General features: G+C 44.2%; 2 protein-coding genes across 2 annotated transcripts in view; both read right to left on the bottom strand.

The window, feature by feature from the left end:
* Nucleotides 1-606: 606 nt before the first annotated feature.
* Nucleotides 607-10,442, bottom strand: CAVIN4 (caveolae associated protein 4). Its single transcript, XM_084779554.1, has 2 exons — nucleotides 9,692-10,442; nucleotides 607-3,450 (listed from the first exon to the last, which is right to left on the bottom strand). The coding sequence occupies exons 1-2, from the start codon at nucleotides 10,097-10,099 to the stop codon at nucleotides 2,770-2,772; spliced, it is 1,089 nt and encodes a 362-aa protein (XP_084635680.1). The 5' UTR covers nucleotides 10,100-10,442; the 3' UTR covers nucleotides 607-2,769.
* A 148-nt stretch (nucleotides 10,443-10,590) lies between these two features.
* TMEFF1 (transmembrane protein with EGF like and two follistatin like domains 1) overlaps nucleotides 10,591-14,242 on the bottom strand; it is an 82,962-nt gene continuing 79,310 nt past the window's right edge. The window contains exon 10 of the mRNA XM_084779549.1: nucleotides 10,591-11,716. Coding sequence (XP_084635675.1) covers nucleotides 11,632-11,716 — 85 coding nt within the window. The 3' untranslated portion in view covers nucleotides 10,591-11,631. The remainder of the gene's footprint in view (nucleotides 11,717-14,242) is intronic.

Here is a 14,242-nt window from a genome sequence, read left to right as displayed (position 1 = left end):
AGCCACAGTTCGGTTTGGACACTTTCATCATCACATGCAGGAGACAGGATTGCTCTTCCCACTGTCTCCCCAGGGAAGAGCTTCACCCCCGGCTCCTCACCTCTGGCGTCTGCCGCTGCTGTTCTGCTCCATCTCATGAGAAGGGGGTGAGCCCTGCTACAGTGGGACCCGGATACTTAAAACTAACCTGTGTAACTGTGCACGGCAGATGAGTAAGTGACCTGGCGTTTCCCGAAACTTGTAAAATAGCAAACACTGACTAAAGCATCGCTCATGTCAAATGAATTGTGTGACCCGTATCTTTGCACCATGAAAGCAGGGTGAGGGTACAAGAAAGTATGTGTGTAAATTTAGGAATGTCCTAAACATAAAAAGACATTGTTATGTATTTATGACATAGCGGGACAATCCTGGTATCAAGAATTACAGTGAGCTGCCAGTAACAGGAAACATTCAGTGTTTCTGGTGTCACACAAAATCTAACAAGACAAAGAGATGACCAGGCCGCAACTCCTTCCCCATCAGATCTGAGACAGCTGCAGGCGCAATGCTTTGCAAGGTGGCAAGGCTGGATATTAATGAGTCCGTAAACAAAAGGCCTAGATGTTTGCGGGAAAATATTTTAGCCCAACTGAAGCAAAGTGGAAACAAATAACTGTAACTTCCCTATAATGCTCCTACCCTCCGTTCACCACATCACCCTTCATTTACATATTGCAATTTTCATTCATCATTGGTTAAAAGATTTACAACCGTAACACTGGCCTCACATTTTACAATAACATCATTTCGCATTCAAATTTATTCTTGGACACCCAACCTCCTTCTAAGCTGTTGTATAAATGTTTTTTTTTTTTAATTATTCTTTCAAAGTTTTATTCAATGCTGCACATGCTTTATTTTTTTTTCTTTTTTTTTCTCCTTTATTAATTTATTCTTGTTACATCTCAATGGTTATCCCATCCCTTGTATCCTCCCATTCTTCCCTCCCTCCCATTTTCCCCTTATTCCCCCTCCCCTATGACTGTTCCTGAGGGGGATTACCTCCCCCTGTATATGTTCATAGTTTGCAGTATTAAAAACAACAAGATGCTGGGCGGTGGTGGTGCACACCAGAGGGGCAGAGGCAGGCAGGTCTCTGTGACTTTGAGGCTAGCCTGGTCTACAGAGCGAGTTCCAGGACAGCCAGGGCTACACAGAGAAACCTTGTCTCAAAAGACCAACACCAAAACCAAAAAGAAAGAAAGAAAAGGAAAAAAAGATAGCAAGGTGAAAATGTATTCAGGCCAAGTGAAAAGAAAACTTATCCTGACCCGTATATGAGAGAGGAGAGAGAGAGAGAGAGAGAGAGAGAGAGAGAGAGAGAGAGAGAGAGAGAGAGAGAGAGAGACTGCAGGCTCACTGTCACTGTGATCCAGTCTCAGCCTTGTGAGTGCTGGGGCAGCAGGCATGCACTCCCATGCTACGTATGTTTAAGTCCTATATGATTACTCAAAATTAAACTGAATGTGAGTACAAAAAAAAATTATCAAAACTTCTACCACCTCTTCCATACCAAATAAATGACTCAAAGATTTCAGTGTGATTGTCCTTCAGCAGCAATATCTACTTCCTGACTGCACAGATCCAACTCTAAGAGCCCAGGGGGACTCTGTCGTCCTCCAAAGTGGCTGTGACAAATGTTTAAGGTCACTGTTCTGGACGTGTTAGCCCTAAAGGGTTCACTCTGAGAAACAGGAGTGTAGGAGGTCATTCCTATCCACCACAGTAGGGCAGACCTCAGAGAAGCCACTCGACAACACAGCTCCTCACCTCCACCTCATGCTGTGCAAACAAAACCTGCGCGTGTCCATCCCACATCCAAACCTAAAGGCAATTACAGATTTCCAAGGACTACATTAGGTCACGACTAAAATCCCAAGGTTTGCTTTCAGCCTGAAATGAAAAAGTGCTCATCCAAGCATTTATTTTTCACTCTTCATTTCTGCTCAACCTTGGCCTCGGTGCCTGTGCCGAGGGTTCTTCATAGACGCAACTGTTCAGTTCCGATTTTGAGGGACCAGCGTGGTCCGTGTTTCTCCACTGGATGCGTGTCTTGTTCTCACACACACTGTGACATCCCCTCAGATCCCAAGTCCTCCAAGAAGTACAGGGCCAGCAAGCCCTCCCCATTTCTATCATTGGGAATAAGTGACGATCAGCCAAGTGTATCACTAGTAATATAGTCATGATGCCACAGCTAAATGCTCAAGCTCTAAACTTCTGAGTTTTTCCCCTCTCACACAAGAGTTTCTTCATAAGGAAGGTATGGCTACTGCTTCACTGATGAATCTCCAGATGTGAACATCTGGATAACACCACGTACTCATTAGCTACTCCCCTTTGAGACTGGGCTTGTTAATCCTGAGCCAAATTTAGTTCGCTGGTGAACAATGTGTCCTTCCTGTGTTTAACTACTGACCAAGCATCTAACTGACCTGACCCATACAATGTTTTCTCATTGGCCAAGAGCAACCACAAATAGGCATGACATGGGGGGGGGGGGGTAGAAAAAGCTGTCAGAGTCATATATTCTCAGGGGAAATAGAATTCCCAACAAAATTATAAGAAAATTGTATATGATATTTCTATAATCTTTTAGAATTTTAAAGGTAAGAAATGAAGCTTTTATACCATTTGCCTTTCTACTGCATCTGAATATAAATGACTGCACTATTCAAATGATGACTACCTGATTTAAAGTGATTGATGCTCACACTTAAATCCTCTCTAGGAAGACTGCTTTAAATCCAACAGGAGCGACTCGTCATCTTCTACTCTCACCTGAGGCTTAAAAGTCACCTTCAAAGGCTCAGGAGTTGGGGGATGCCCTCCTTCTTGGGGAATGTACCCTACCTTGGCCACCTCCTTTTCTGTTTCGCTGAACTCCTCAGGGTGAAACTCACAGATGGGCCCCAGAGCCAGGCTACCTGAGATGATGTCCACACCCATCCCTCTGTCCCCCTCCTGGCCTTCGCCCTTGGGATCTTTAGGTTTCCTAAGGCTGCGTATCTTAAAGGCTTCCTTTGAGGGGGCAGCATTTGAAATTGATTTCTTAAATCTTTCCCCCGACTGCCTCAGCCTCTCTCCCGACTGCCTCAGCCTCTCCCCGGACTGCCGCAGCCGCTCTCTCCTCTCAGGCGTGACTATTCTCGTTCTAATTCCGCTCACTTTCTTGTCAAGGTTCTGGCGCGTCTTCTGCATGTTTTCCTTGGAAAATGCCTTCTTGATATGATCGATATGCTCCTTGCCTGACTTTCTAAACCTGGCAGACCTGCTTTCTTCAACATAATATTCTTCATCTGATGAGAGATCTATTGGGGGATCAAAAACTTCCTCGGTCTCCTCCTGGTTCTCAGGCAGGCTTCTGTCTTTAACAACAGACAGGGATGTGGGGCACCGAGTATCCTCCTGAAGGACAGAAAAACAAACCATGTGAGTGCTTCCTATGGAAATGTTGGTTTATGATATGTAAACACATTTTTTTTGTTTTAATCCCAGGTGTGGGATGTGGGGGCTGCTCCAGTTTGTCCACAGCTGATAGCAGCCTCCTGAGAGGGCACATGATCTTTGTCAGCTGAGAACTACCTCATATAGGGACATGGTCTTTGCCAGTGGGAATATATGCCAGACCCAGAGAGAGACTGAGGGCTCTGAGAAAGAAGAAGGCTGCAGGTGCTCCCCACCCCCTCCCTGCCTCCTCCCCTCCCCCACCTCCCACCCTCCCACCCCACCCCCCGCTCCTGGTTGCTGTTTATGCAGTTTGATGAGAAGTTGGAGATATCCTGAAATGAGGATTGGAGTTGCCCCCAAGGAACGCAACAACCCTAAACAGCAAGAAGTAGCTAAGGAAAACTACAACCCTTCTCCCACTAGCCTCCTTCCTCTCCTACCTGGTGTTGGAGTTTTGGAAGGGACTCAGGTGGAGAAGGGAAAACAAGATATAAGAAACCAAATTAAAAATGTATTTTAAAAGTACACCTACAGCAGACATCAGCTTTTCCCTCTGGCCACACCCTACAATCTGCCTCCATACTGTTTGTCCCCAGCCTGCAAGGTCTCTCTCTCCTTCCTCTCTCCTCTCTCTCTCCTCTCCTCTCTCTCTTCTCTCTCTCTCTCTCTCTCTCTCTCTCTCTCTCTCTCTCTCTCTCTCTCTCTCCTTTTTCTCACAGTACTGTATCTTTGCTTCTCCACTCCAAATATGACAAATGGGGAATGTGGATATAGCACAGGCACATTTTAGTTAGAGGTGCAGACCTCAAGCCCATCTGTCAGCTTCTCCACTTGTATTGCCGTTCCCATGTCTCAGCACCAGCGACCATTTGAGTACCACACAAGGTAGAGAGAGGCCTTAGAAACACCATCCCAAATGTATCCTCGCCCTCTTGCCCCCTTGCCAACTAGTCACCAAGTTCTAGCAATACCATTGTAAAACAACGTGTTTGCTTCTCACTCTGCTACCCATGCCTTAATTCAGCTCCTCATCACCTCAGGTCTGACTTTGGACCACCAGTCTCCTTCAATGCCTTTCCTTCTACTTAATCAGCTGAGAATCTCCTTGGAAGTGCTTTTTACAGCACAGTCTGGATGTAGCCCATTGAAGACTTCTGAGTCCATCAGTGCTCCAGGAGAGAAAACCTTGTAGTATGCATAGAAAGCACTTGCCCGACCCTACTTCCCCTCTTCCCCAGCCCAGAGACACGCACCATTCTCAAGTTCTTCAAACACAAAATATTTTGAACCTTCAAACAAGGTAAGTCCACCCTGTAGCACCCTGGATGTAAATCCCAGGACAGCTGTGGATGTGTCCCAACACATTTGCAGATGGCAATGTCGTACCTTAGGGTCAAATAGTCAGATAACCACATTCTACACCTCCGCCTTACGGCGGCTTCTATCTTCAATGTCCCTTAACCTCTTTTTTAGCTTTACAAACAATAGCTTTCTCCAAGAATCAATTCAGTTGTCCCAACTTCCCCCAAGTAGAGAGTTGAGAAGGCCAGGCCAAGAGGGGCTCTGTGGCCAACAGTGAGGAGTGAGGACAGTCATTACTATTCTGGCAGGAAGACTTCTCAAGATTTTGAGGACAGCAGTAACATGATTTAATGATGCTGTGCGAGAGTCGCTCTGTTGAAGGCAAGCTACAAGGAGAATGACAGAATAGTACTGAGTTTAAGCAAAAGGAAAGAAGACCAGGAGGACGGATGTGTGTGGGCAGGGGTAGGGATAAGACGTCTTCTGACTGCAGATCTGCTTTGAAGATCAGAGCCCATAGGACCTGTTGCTAGGTCAACAGAGAGAGGAATCTGCCATTAAGTGAGACAGGCACAGAAGCAAAAGGAGGAAGCTGGACAGAAGAGTGAGACGCTGTCTTTGGAACGTGTGCTGGTGTGCAGGCAGTGAGGCTGAGCAACTGGGATTCAGGAGGGATGTAAGGGCTGGGCATAGGCATTCAAGAACCATTCATCTAGAGATGGCATTAAAAGCCATGAAACTCTTGTACTAGAGAGATGGCTCAGTTGGTGAAGTGTTTGCCATGCAAGAAAACCTAAGTTCAAACCCCAGAATCCACATTAAAAAAAAAAAAAAAAAATCAAGGCATAGCGGAAGAGTTTGGGCTCAGTAGGTTAAACGCACTTGCCAAGCAAACCTGATGAACTGAGTTCAAATCCCATGGAAGGAGAAAAATCCGGTTCCAAAACTGCCCTCTGTTTTCCATACACATGCTGTAGCACACTTGTGCCCACACTTACACACACACACACACACACACACACACACACACACACACACACACGAGTCAAGATAGCAGAAGACAGAGTGGTGTTTCATTCAAAGCTCCTCAAAGGCAAAGGGTAACTCAAAATTCAGAATGAAACTGACTTTGGGAAACTACCCTAGTAGTATATACCATTCCCAGAAGGGCTTCATTGAAGTCTCCTATCAAATGAGCCATCTTAAAAGTTTTATTTTGCTGCCATGGTGGTCCACGACTATACCCTGCCAGTTCTTAGGAGAATGAGGCAAGAGGAATACAAGTTTAATACCAGCCTGGACTACACAGTAAAACCCTTTTAAAAGAAAAGAAGAAGGAAGGAAGGAAGGAAGAACTGATAACTTGAGATCTGCATTGATTCCACTCAACAAGCAGATTCAATAAACACAACACACAAGGAGGATGTTTGCAGATACTCTTAAAGTAAGCAGCCAGATAGTCAAGAGGCATCCTTAGAATCGAGTTCCTTAATTTAAATGACATTTTTGGCTACAGGATCAGCATGCTCATGAGCCTCCCCCTCGACAGAAGAGGCAGAAGTGGGCGTCTCATGACTCCCTGATGAATCAGTCAGAAGCGATAAAGTTATTCCTCTCCCTTCCTGACACCTGCTGTGGGGAGCAGCCTCAGCCACAGTGTGGGCCAGGCGAGCCTGAGAAGGTATAATTAGAAAAAGAAAGAGCCAAAGGGTATTACTTGGAAGGCAGAGATCCCCACAATCTTCCAGTGAAGGCACCAGACACAGAGAAACGGGAATCACACGCCCTTCTCTTCAAACACACTGTGGACAGTAAAAATCAGGCTTAACGACAAAGGCGAACAGGGGGTAAGGGTAGAAAAAAGATCTTGCCTGGGGATCTATCGCCGCCCCTCTGAGTCAGCTACTCAGTTAAAGGCCAACACACTGCACTAAGAGTGGAAGGTTGTAGAGGTAAGTTATACTTGGCTTCTGCACACGATCACGTTTGTATATGGAAGTCCAGGTAAAAATTAGCCTTTTGTTGTTTCTGAGGCAGGGTCTCACATAGCTCAGGCATGCCTCAGAGCCACTCTGTATCTGAACTCCCAATCCTCCTGCCTCCACTTCGCAAGTGGTAGGACTAGACATGTGTACCACCACACCTGGTTTAAAGCATCGTTTTTGTTAAGAGGATACTAGGAGTCAGAGCAAAGTAGAAGTAAATTAGTATAAAAGTAACACAGAGAGGGACATTTTGGATCCACAGCAGTCTGGGGACTTATCACTAGAGGATGTTCAAAACTTACTTGGTACCCACAGTCTTGTGATTACTAAGTCACTGGGATTATGAGAGGATGTGCTATGGTTCAGGCCCAGAGGGATCACCAGGATGAACAAGTATTCAAAGAGAAATGACCTGGGTAAGAATGCCAAGACAATTTTCAAATGCCAACATCCTAAATTTGGCAAAAGCTTAGAAATACACAACTATAGGAGATAGGATACTAATAAAGATTATCATCAACAAGAGGCATGCCCAGGAAAAATTTAAGAAAAATCTCAAACAGAAACGAAGATATACTTCAGCTCACTAGCTCAGTTTCAAACTGAATTTTACAAGGGACAATCTTCAAATAACTATGAAAAGTAATGATAGCTCATTTCAACTGCTAAAAATTACCGTGTAAATATTATACATATCTATACACATTATAACATATAACGAGCACATGAATGTGAGTTGTATGTCCATAGCATGAGACTTCTTCGCATTTTCCCTGTGGCGGTTGTTTTTCTGATAAGTCGTTACATAGTTTGAACCACTGAATTTCACAGACTCTTTAAGATAGTCTATCATAAAAGAATAGAGGTTTGTCATTAACTAGCATCTCTCGGTGTCTTTATGGAACTCTAGGATCCAAAAACAGAGGGAAAATATTAGTAAGTTACAGGGAATAGAGACAAACAGGAAAACAGGTCTTAAATGGGGGCAAGAGCGAGAATTACATGAGCAGAAGGGGGCCAGTCGGGATTTCTCTGTTTCTTTGCTGTTGCTTCTGTGAATCCTGAAGAGACCCCAGTCCACTGCTTTGTATATAGGTCCCCAGATTTGTGGGACCCCAAGTATACTTCCTGACATGACACATGTGAGCGGAGGGTGAGCACCCAGGCAGTGGCTAATGCCCCTAGAAGGCGAATGGATTTATCCTCCAGTCCCATGGCCAGCTCCCCACAGTCTGCACCAGCACTGGAGCTGACACCTGAAGTCAGGTGACATTTTTGAAGCCTAGGGAGGCATCCGGGAGACTGGAAGGAAAGGAAATTAAAGACACCAATCCAACTCTTCTATCCTTGAAATAAGCGCTTCGCCTCTCTCTTCCCTATTTTTTCCCTAAATAACATGTGAACTCTTTCAAATAGATTCAAAAATACCACTCAGCCATTGCAGTGTAACTCGACCACTCGACAGAGAGCTCTGGGGCGTTGACTAATGCACGGTGAACGTGAAGGTTACGAGTCCTGATGTTTCTACCAACTGTGCCCTCAATCATTTCCTTCTTCTAGGGCTCTACGCACATGGACCTCCCCTTTTAAAAGTATGCAGCTGTGCATATGCACTGACAAACATTCCTACACATTCCTGGCTTTATGTTTAGAACAAATTATCTGACATGAAATTTGGGGGCCAGGAGCTTTGGGAATTTTTAAAGTTCATAACACACACAATCAAAGATGTCTCTCAAAATGTTGTGCCAACTAATTCCCCCACTAGCACAATAGGTAGGACGGGTCTTCTCTAGCCTTCTCACTTACAGCTCTGTAATGGCCAGTGTTTAAGTGCGAAGAAAAAGATTTCTGCTCTCGCCTACTTTGTGTTTTATAAGCTTTCCTCTTATCTTTATTCTTTCTTAATGTGGGAAAGAGTTCAACTTGTCCCTTTTAATTCACAAGAGTTAAAAAAAAAATACCGTAGACATTATGCATTATGTTATATATTCCAGTTTCTTAAAGGTATTGAGCAGTTATAGGAACTTAGCAACAGCAACAAAAATAGGCTTTTCAATCGAGTAAGGAATTATCAATGGATCTTTTATATATGTATTACTATAAGAATAATATTAAAACATAAAATTTAAGCTGGAATTGTGGGTCGCATCTATAATCCTAGCCCTTGGGAGGTTGGGACAGGAAAATTGCCATAGTGTGAGGCCAGCCTGAATTACTAAATAGTGAGAATTAGGTCAGCCTGAACTACAGGCTGGACAGTCTAACAAAACCAGTAAAAAATTTAAAAATAAACAAATGGCCAGATTATTCATTTAAAAATAGGTAACTTTTCCTATTGTGATTAAAAAAAAAAATCTCCAAGGGACAAATTATATTCAAGGAGGGTTTTGTTTTACTGTCTTCCGGGTTGAGTTTCTGGGCTCTCTATGGTAAGAATACATAGATGGCTGCAGGGGTGCTGTTTTCTTTTTTTGGGGGGACGTTGTCTATCAAACACTAGCCTCTGCCACATAGGCAAATGTTCTGCCACCGAACTGCAGAACCTGCCCTTCCCAGTTTCTTCCTTTATGTAGCAAAGATAGCTGTTTTTAAACTTGAGCTTTCTTAGGGCCCTTTTGATTCCCACACTACTGGGTCACTGTGCTTAACAGGACTCAAATGCTGAAAGAACCTGACAGTATTAAGTTTCAAAGGCAAGAAATAGCCTGAGCCACAAGCCACAGTTAACATTTCATGGCCCAGTAAGAAGCTTGAGACATGGATGGCAGCAGGGTCGGTCAGCAAGAAACGGCCCTCTCCTGGGGTGACCACCAGCGAGCCCCACCACATCGCCACAGCGGAGAGGTGTCCCTGTGACAAAGGATGGGAGAGATTCTAGTCATCAAAGCCCAGCACATGTACAAGCTTACCTGGAATATTACCACCCGGAACTTGTTTTTCTTCATTATTTCTTCTTGCTTGGTTTCAACTTTGGTTACGTGAACCTGTTGCTTCTCCACCCGGGCCTTGACATCTTTAATGTGAGCGCTGACTTTCCGGGTCTTCTCAAACAGCTTGTTAACAACGTAGCCCGTGTTGCTGTGTGATTGCGAGAGCTTCAACAGGTCGATCTGGACGGACTTTATGGCGTTTTCCATTTCCCTGTGTCTCTCTTCTATTCTCTTTTGGCTCGCCTGCACACTGTCCACAACGGTGGCCACCTTGTCCAGCACGGTCACAATGGTGAGAGCTGCGTCTTGGTCTTCGTCTTCAGTCACACTGGACAATCGATTCTGGTGGATTTTACCAGCATTTGAAGCAGACCCATTGTGTTCCATTTCACTTCTTTCTCAGGAGAAGATGTCCCGTAGCAACCGGTACCTATACTTGAAGCCAAAAGTCAGCTTGGTAGCAGGAGACGAAGCTGCTTTAAAGGGTTGAAAACCGCACCCTGGAGAGTGGTCAAGTATTTATAACGACAAATGCCCATACGTGACAGCCCTGCAACACGAGCCCTTGCAAAGCACAGGGGCCAGTTCCAAACATGCCTGCTGACTGACTAAGGGCCTCAAATAAGACTGTGTGGGTGGAAGGTGAAAGCTGTCTGAAGCAGTTCACTAAAGCCACTATGCTGCTCAAACTGAGACGACCAGCCCAAGCAGCTACAAACACTGAGCAAAGTTTTCCCTTTGGATCATTTCAAGCGACAGTTTGTAAGAGGAAAGAAAACTTTTGAGCTGCCATCTTCTTGTAAGGTTAATTTCACTTATTATGAGTACTGATAGGCTAATATCAAAGAATATCATAAATAAACACACAAAACAGACCATATAGTGAAAACATTATATTATAACATGCTTTTCCAAATCAAATTATTAAAATTAATATTTAAGTTTAAACATAGTCTTTAAATCCTACATGCATAATTTTGACTGGCTAAACTACACGTTAAACACCCTTCATACATTCTACTCACGGTTCAGACCTTTAAACGCCAACAATCTACTAATAGAGCCACTACAGGATGAATTGAAATTAGAGGTCTTAGGTCATTCTGAAGCTCCCTTTCAGAGCACCAATGATTAACAATTATTCTGCATTGTATTCACAAACACTGATACAATTTGTATATTTGTATTAAAACAAATATGATGTTTAAAAAATAAACGTGTATTAAAGTAGTTTAGCTGATAGTATAGGTTTTATTCCGATCTCCTTGTCAAAAAGCCTATCCTGACAATATCTAAGTCTATTTCCAGTGATCTGTCCCATCATTAGATCCCAGGTACTTTTTCAGATTACTAGAGTTATGTCTTCAGAGAGGGAAATCGTCAATTCCAGTCCATACAGCTTATAAATATGTCATACCTAACACACACACAGCTTCGCAGCTCATGCAATAGGGGCGATGGCTAAAAAAATCAGGTACTAAAGCTCAAAAGCATTTAAATATCTATTGAAACACAGTGTCTTCTAGATTTTTTTTTGTAAGAAAAGTAATTGTAAACATCTTTACTTTTGTTTCATGCTTTGTCATTTGCTGTGGTCATTGGGGAGAATTACTACTTTATAACCACGGTGAAGTGGGTCCGTCCATCTCTGCAAAAATATTACATTCCACGGATAAGGAACAGGTCTTAGAATTACCATGTGGTACAAATTTGTGAAATCAATTTTTGTATTTAAAAACATAAAACAGAGACTACTAAACAGTTCAAAACTGCTGCAGCTAAATAGTCTAAATACGAGCCAACAGTACTACACTAAAAATGTCCAAAAATAAGGCCTCTGAAATAAATATTTTCATTCTTTAAAAAAAGACATAATAAATGTACATCACATGGTTAGTGTGCATATAAAAGTGAGCAGTTCAAACCATTCTGGATGACGTATCTGAAGTAAAATGGCCGAGGTTTTGCTTCTGTCGACGTCCTCTGTTGTTCTTGGGGCATTTCCTGTTGCGTGAAAATGCAGAAAGAAAAAAAAAATATCAGTTAGGGATGTTTAAACTATGTCAAAGCAACACATAGTTCACACACTGCATCCAGTTAGAAAAGGAAACAAACGAGGGCGGCATAATGGCTGGTTGCTCTTTGCTATACAGCTGGGTGGGAGTCAGGAGGATCACACACGTGGATCGGGAACCACGCCCACACTGCTGACACACGGTCCTGAGAGGGATGTATGCCTCTGGCCTGCTCACTCCAAACATGCTGACCTGGGCACTTCTCCCCAGCACTATCACAGCACCAAAACCACAAGAAAAGCTTCCCTGGAGGAGACCAGTAACCGGGAGCTGATAATCCCAGACGGGATGCACTCAAGTCCCCTAACTCAAGAAAAACCATTCAGAAGGAGCTGGTGTACAGCGGGCTGCGGCGTGGCACAGAACCCCACCGGAAACTTGGACTCTGCAGGTCAGAGATTCCTGGGCTCTGCTCTTATATTACAGTAAATGCGGTCCTAGTGTGGAACAAACCTTAAGACTACCCTGCCTACCCACCAGACTGCACGCTCAGCTCGTGCAAGGGAACGTGTTAATGCAGAGTGAAAGCCCTGAGATGAATTCAGGTCATTTTGAGTCTGGATCCTCCCGTTAGGAGTAGTAGCCGCCTATTATTAGTAGTAGCCACCTGCACAAATTCAATGCTCCTTAGTGGAAACAGTTTCTACTATTTGCTCTAATGTTCCATGTTTTCATTCCATTTCAAAGAGGACTGCTTTGCCTTTACTTAAAAGCCTTAATGACAACATTTCTAATCCTAATGTCTATAATCCTTTATAAAAATAGTTTGATGTAGACAGGACTGGGACTGTATCCATTTCATAATGAGGGAGCTGGCTGACAGGCCGAGCAACCAGCTTTAGCTGCCACTAATCCACCACGGCCTGGGGTGGGGGGCCCAGTTCCAAGTTCCAGGGACCAGATTTTTTTTCTTCTATACAGTAAAGGGCTTGGCTGACACATGTTCAAAGTTCCTGCCAATCTGTCATCTGGGAGTCTGAAAACATAAAAGGAGATTCCAAGCATCAAAGAAAGCATGACTCACAGCTAAGAGGGGCAGTAGGAACAGGCATGCACTTAAAGCAACAGCCATCATGGATGAACAGCTGTCCGCTAAGGGACTACACGGGAGCGGCGTGCCCTAAAAATTCAGCGGTGTGGTCCAAGAACATAACCACAGTATTCCACATACAAGACAGCAAGCCATTCAGGGGCGGGGCGGGGGGAAAGGCTGTTTCCGATATCACAGTAAATGCAGTCCTAATGTGGCGCAAATGTGAGTGCCGTACACCTGCTCCTCTCCCTAGCCCACGGTGCTTTCCTCTACCAGTGCCCTAAGTGTTCTCCGTTCATCGCGCATTGCTCCTAGTCCAATCAGTCCTGCACATGACCTTTAATATGGTTCAAACACACTAAACCTTGACAAAAATCGACTCCGGTTCCTGCCCCGTGCGACAGTCATATCTGGCTGACCTGTTCCCAACACAACTTAACATGACCCTGTCTCTCGGTGTTTCAGTATAAAAAAAAGACTCAAAGGGCACTGAACCCAAGCCCAGGCACTTCCCCTTGCTAGCTGGATGACCACAGGCAAAGTAGTTAACCTCTGAGCCTGTGTTAAGCGGCCAGAGCCAGCCAGGCTGTTGAATGGTTTTTGGGTTTTTTTTTCCCCATCTTCTTTCCCTGTTGTCACTGTTTGTTACGCCATTCTGTCCAACTGTGATCTACTGCCCAATTGTATGCTCAGTAGTCTTGCCTGGAGGCAGCTCATCTGTTCTATGGAATAAAGCATGCTGACTTTAGTGCCTGAACGTCATGAAAAAAAATATCAGCTACTCAGAGAACATTTTTCCATCATTTCTAGATTTATCATTTTGGGCTCCAGGGTGCTGGGACTACTTGAAGGTCTTTTCCAGGCCTTGGACAGAAGGCCTATGGCTAATATGTCTAATCAGCTTGTCAATATCTATTTGATGTGCTATGACTCTCTGCCCCGCCCATCCCCCCTCACTCCTCCACCCCAAAAGCAGGAGAATATAAAGATAATGCTTTGGAACCTTACAGGAGGTGGGAAGAGGTGAGGAAGAAGCAAAGACCGGAGACGGAAGGGGAGGACGCTTTGCTCTGGTCATTTAAAATTCCAGTTCAGTCTGACATGTTTCAACTCCATTTGAAAGACATTCATTTATTGTCAATTGCGCTGTAAGTAAGTCTCTTAACATATCATAATGCTTACATTCATTTATTCTGGTGTGTGTGTGTGTGTGTGTGTGTGTGTGTGTGTGTCTGTGTCTGTGTGTGTCTGTGTGTGTCTGTGTGTCTGTAGGTCAGAGGACAACTTTAGGGAGTTGGTGGCTTTCCTTCTTACTACACTTACTACAGGTAAAGTGTATTCTAAGATCATAAAACTCATCACAATTCTGCAGGACTCTAAGCATTGCAGCACGGCTCTTCTGGGAACGTACAGAAACTTTGC

The sequence above is a fragment of the Acomys minous genome (genome assembly GCF_964271855.1).
Source record: "Acomys minous genome assembly, chromosome: 1".
Lineage (NCBI taxonomy): Eukaryota > Metazoa > Chordata > Mammalia > Rodentia > Muridae > Acomys > Acomys minous.
Note: the sequence above shows the minus strand (reverse complement) of the source record. Positions and strands in the feature narration are given on the sequence as shown.